Here is a 6,000-nt window from a genome sequence, read left to right as displayed (position 1 = left end):
TATATAGTTTTTTTAAACAAAGCAAAGTTCTTTAGCAAAGTTTATTAGCTGGTATCGTGATTTTCATTTTAAATAAATAACGATGAACAACAAAGGAATGGCAACAACAAAATTGTTATTCAATTTATATTAAGGCGTCGAGTTGGTAATGATGTTATCATTCTTTTTTGAATGTTTATTTGAAGTTATTTGATATCCATTAGGACATCTTTTGTAATTTTTATATGTATTGTGTTGGTGTTTTGATAAATTATTTTTGTGCTGTTGTCAAAAGTATGGCAGGTTATTGGAATTGCATGTGTTGATTGCATGTAAGATTTGATGGCTCCTCTTTGTGTATGCATTGTGAGATCAATTAGGATGTCTTGCAATTATTTTAGAATATCCTGAGTTTTATTTTATTAGTATCATTGATTTCTGTAATATAGAAATAGTGCTCTTATTCAACAAAGACTACAACAATGTAGCAATATATTTAAAAACAACAATGACAACGACATAATCCTATATTACAAAAATCATATGTTAAGGGCACATAAAATAGACAAAGTCGTCTTCAAACAAATCATAAAAAAATGTTACACCAATCAATGATACTAATAAAATAAAACTCAAGATATACTACAAAAATTGTAAAACATCACAATTGCTCTTTAAGAACAACTGCACTCCTATAGACGATTCTACTTTGAAACGTAACCATGTAATATATGAATTTAAATGCCCTATTGACGACTGTGCACGTCAACAACATTCGTATATTGGTGTTACGACCACTTCACTATCAAGACGTCTCACAATGCCTTCAATAATGGCCTTAGTGAGTGCTGACTGCTGTGCTGGAGAAATTTTCAATTTGGTAGAAAAAGACAATTTTTGGAGATTTAATAATGTCAAAAGGTGTAAAGGCATCCGTTCCAGTGCGACGTAGTCGATGATGGGTCCTTGTCTGCATTGCTGGAACTTTATCGGGCTGCTTGACGGGACTGTCAATATCGGCACAACTTTCGTCACTGCTGAGCGGTGCTGCAGTGGATGATGCTGCAGCTGACTCCTGAAATTTACGACGCCTTTCTTCCTGCTTCTGCGCTCTTGTATCCTTACGCTGCAATTGCAATACTAACTTTTTGTCAAGTGATGCAAATGAAGCAATACGGTTTGCCATCATAGACTCTAAAAACTTGATATCATCTTTGTTCATCATAATCTTATTAGCATTTTTTATCCACAGTGGAAATGTTTTTTTTAAGATCTGCTTCAGCTTGTTGTAATTTGTGTATAGCAGATGCTGATGATCTAGGATCTAGAGGAAGTGCACGAAGTTTGGAATTTTTCTCACAAAGTACAATAATTTTTTAACAAGCCTTCTTTCCTGTAACCATGGGAATATTTGCTTTTTGATAAAAAGGAATGACCTTCTTTAGTACAATTTTTGCATTTTCTCGACTTGATCTCATTGACCTTCTTTAGTACAATTTTTGCATTATCTCGACTTGATCTTATAAGACCTGCTTGCCTATAAAATATGTAGCATCGAATAACTTGTTCATTTGTCGGTTATCTGCAGCTTTTCATCTCAGCATCAGTCTCTGTAATACTTGAACCAATACCAAACACACAATTTTTTTCTAGTCTTTTTTGGAATACTGCAGCTTCTGCCATTTTAAAATCCACCAGATTCACTTTAAATGAGATAAAACTTGCTGTAATAGAAGTATTACATTCACTGAAATTTATCAAAACAGGATGTTGATTTCTGCAACAAAGAACAAAAACAAGACACGCATATGCATATTATATTATACATATAAATATAAAATTAAGAACTGTATAAGAATTAAGAACTATATAAAAATTAAGAACTGTATATTTCAAATATATTATATGAATAAAAGCAGTATTTTAAACTGATATTGTGTATGATATATTTGTGTAATTTTTTCATAACTTTAAGGTCCTTGTGGACCCATTAGGAATAAAAATATTTCGAACATATTTCACACAGTAACTACTTTCTACAAAAGGCATATGCTAAGATACCAGCCGTGACAAATTTTTTCTATGAGGGCGTTTGATGCACCCTAATATATTATATATATATATATAATATGATATATATTATATATATATATATATTGTATATATATCTATTATATATATATATAAATATATATATATATATTGAATTCCGAATATCAGATATACAGTTGTTTAGGAAAATCATAACATTTTTAGCATTGTTTAATTTTCTATTTAATTTTTCAATCTTTTTTATGATGAATTTCAGTTGATTATTAAGTTAAATGAGACATAAGCTTAATATTTCTACGTTTTTACAATTGTACTACGCTTTTATTTTCCCTCATCTTTCGTATTGTAATATTATTTGGGGTCACTCTCCAAAAACTCATATTTTAAAATTATTTAAGTTGCAAAAAAGATTTATCAAACTTATATATTATCTTAAACAAACTGACCATGTTGATGATTACTTTTTCTCTTTAAACGTGCTAACCATATTTCAATTATTTATTCTTAATGCATCCCTTTTTATGTATAAATTTATGAATAACCGATTACCTTCTAACTTTTCTAATTTATTAATACAAAAACCTTCGAATTGTTTAAACTTCACCCGGCATTTTATTCCTTACATTATTCCCTTTAGCAGATTAAAAATTCTTGATGATAGCATTTTTATTATGGCGCCTAAAATTTGGTTTAAATTTCTGCCACAATCTATCACTTCTCTCTCCAAACGGGTTGTTTCAAACATCATTGCAAAACTTTTCTTTTATCCTGTACACATGATATCACTATTTAGGCATGCTATGTTATTATACATATATGTGGGTTATATATATGTTGTTATAGGATTAGGAATGTATAAATGTGTGTGTGTGTGTGCGCATATGTGTGCATGTGTATAAATGTGTTTATATGTAAACATGTATAAGCTCGTGTTTGTATGTGGACACGATCATCATAATATCATTGAACTGTATTCTTTGTCAACTGTATTTATACTTTGTCAATAACGAATTTTTATTGGTTTATTCGCTGGACTACGTGTCAATGTTTTTATACTGTTTCAATCCATTATCTTGTCAATATTTTTTGTAGCCTGTACGCAAGTTTAATTTTAAAATTCTGTTTGTATTAATGTCCATTTCTTTATTTTAAATGAAATTTTTCTGTTTAACGGTGGTCTATCATAAGATCTTTTCTTTTCAGATCTCCGTATCATTTTCATTTCTTACAATTGTTTGATTTGAATTGATGAATAAATAAAATATTATTATTATTTAACTCAATATAAAAAGTAAGTGTGCATGTTTGAAACATTCTATATATATATATAATATATATATATATATATATACACATATATATATATATATGTGTGTGTGTGTGTGTGTGTGTGTGTGTGTGTGTGTGTGTTTGTACTACGCATTGATTTAAAAAAAGGTTTTAATTATATAATTGCCAAAAACTTTCGATGATATAATTGCCATAAAATTATATAATTGCCAAAAACTTTCGATGATATATTTCGATGAATCGTTTGGAAGCTTGAATGACCATACCCTGTTTGCAGTGCAGCATCGTCACAAAAATACACACATACCCCAAACATGCATATATACGTGAATACACATAAATATTATACTGTAGACACACACACATACATAAACACACATGCATGCAGGCATGCATACATACACTAATATATTCAGCGAGACACATGCGGTTTGTAGTGTCATTAGGGTTTTCATGTTAATGCATCGTAAACAGTTATTACACACAAATGTATGTATATAGCTGGTTGACTTTGGAGGGTTGCATTATATATTTGCATACATGTAAGTGCATTTGTATGCATGTGCTGTGTAATGGGCAAACCACGTGCATTTATATATTGTATGTACCCAGCCATAGATGTACTTACATACGCACGCACATATCAGTACTTGATGTACTATATATATATTGTTATAATACTCGCTGTCGTAACCGATTTACGATGCGATGGGTTCAAATCTTCGATTGAATAAAATACTCCAAACAGTTATTAGTTATTAAACTTTATTTACAGAAGAAATCAACTAATCGTTTATTTCTAGCAGATTCAAATTAACGCAACAATTAACTTTTAAATTGTTCAAAATCTATCGCTATAACAACGTCAACAAACAAATCAAATATCGCTTTCAATAATTCACCGAATCGCTATTCACAAAATCATAGTCACGAATTTACAAAATCACGAATTTCACTAATCACTAATCTTCTTGCGACGTGCGCTTATATACTCTTCGCAAGCGTCGTTTCTAGATTCTTCTAGATGGTCCGATTCTAGCATATTCTAGAATGTTCTAGTGCGTTCGGTAGCACGGTTATAACATTACCCCCTTCTTAGTTCTGTTCGTCCCGAACAGCTTTCGTTCCGGTGTCCGCATGGTACGGAGCCAGTCTATCCAAATGAACGATCTTCATTCTTGCTCTCGGCTTCCGATATTCCTGAATACGGTAGACGACGTCATTCAAGCGGGTGATGACTTGATAATGTCCTTCCCACCCTAGCTGGAACTTTGGAGAACGTCCTTTCTTTCGCTGTGGGTTGTACAGCCAAACTAACTCGTCGACAGCAAAACCGCCACTGCTTTCTTTCAAGTTGTATCTGGTTTTAGCCGCCTCCGTGTTTTTCATAATTTTAAGGCGTACGTAACGGTGGATATGGTTTAATCGCTGTCGAAGATTATCCACGTATTCTGTTAATGGTTGGTGTGGTTCAGGTGGTACGCCATATTTCACATCAGCTGGAGTTCTTAAGGTAGTCCCAAACAGAACTCTTGATGGCGTTTCTCCAGTAGTTGTGTGGATAGCACTCCGGTATGCCATAAGAAACAATGGTATATGACGATCCCAATCCCGTTGATTTTCGTCGACTACTTTAGCCAGATGTTCAGTCAGGGTTTGGTTAAATCGTTCCACCATACCGTCAGACTGTGGGTGAAGAGGTGTCGTTCGAGTTTTGTTTATACCCAGCAGCTTGCACATTTCACCAAACAGTTGTGACTCAAAATTTCGACCTTGATCTGTGCATTTCATCAAGGATTTCGGTCGTTCTACTTCTTGGTATTACAACTTGGTATTACAACTTGCATGCAGTGTTTTGATCCATCAGCTGATTCCCATTTTCGTTTCAGCAAATCCCCTTCCAAATACAAAGAGTCCCACTGAGCCTAATAACCCTTTAACACGGCACTATATTCTGAGATGCTTTGCCAGTCCGGTCGCTTGCCCTTCTTCTTCCATGTGATCAGATGTTGTAGGTCCTCATCCGCAAACTGTGCATCAGCAAGATCCGTCGGTGTCCAACCGTCATCCGCTGATATTGTTGTTGCTCTTATGTCTTCCGATTGTACTTTCTCCTCGTGACGACAGCGATATTTGCATCCTGGTAAACATGGTCGACGTGAGAGAGCATCAGCATTACTATGAGTTGTTCCTTTGCGGTGCACGATCTCGAAGTCGTACATTTGTAAACGCTCCAACCATCGGGCCATCTGTCCTTCAAGATCCTTGAAGTTGAGGACCCATCTTAACGCTGCATGATCAGTTCGAAAAAAAAATTTCTGTCCATAAAGGTACTTGTGGAAGTGTTTTGATGCATTGACTATTGCTAGTAACTCCTTCCTGGTCACACAATAGTTTCGTTCGGGCTTTGTGAATCCTCTGCTATAATACGCTAGCATCTTTTCTTCTCCATCTATATGCTGTGACAAAACGACTCCGATTCCGTTGTTACTTGCATCAGTATCTAACACAAACGTCTTGCCACGAACTGCATATGCTAGCAAAGGAGCATCACATAGTTCAACTTTTAACTTTTCAAATGCTGAGTCGCATAGGGTATTCCAGTTGAAAACTCGGTCCTTCTCGGTAAGTTGGTGGAGAGGTCTGGCAACTTTTGCAAAATCCTTTACAAAACGTCGA

General features: G+C 34.1%; 1 protein-coding gene across 1 annotated transcript; it reads right to left on the bottom strand.

Annotated features, from left to right (window-relative positions):
- Window positions 1-817: 817 nt before the first annotated feature.
- Window positions 818-2,480, bottom strand: HELRODRAFT_179500 (hypothetical protein; the record flags this gene model as incomplete). Its single annotated transcript, XM_009028326.1, has 2 exons — window positions 818-1,303; window positions 2,478-2,480. The coding sequence occupies 2 exons, from the start codon at window positions 2,478-2,480 to the stop codon at window positions 818-820; spliced, it is 489 nt and encodes a 162-aa protein (XP_009026574.1).
- Window positions 2,481-6,000: the final 3,520 nt, after the last annotated feature.

This window comes from Helobdella robusta (genome assembly GCF_000326865.2).
Source record: "Helobdella robusta unplaced genomic scaffold HELROscaffold_54, whole genome shotgun sequence".
Taxonomy (NCBI): Eukaryota; Metazoa; Annelida; class Clitellata; order Rhynchobdellida; family Glossiphoniidae; genus Helobdella; species Helobdella robusta.
This window is presented reverse-complemented; position numbering and strand designations above follow the sequence as displayed.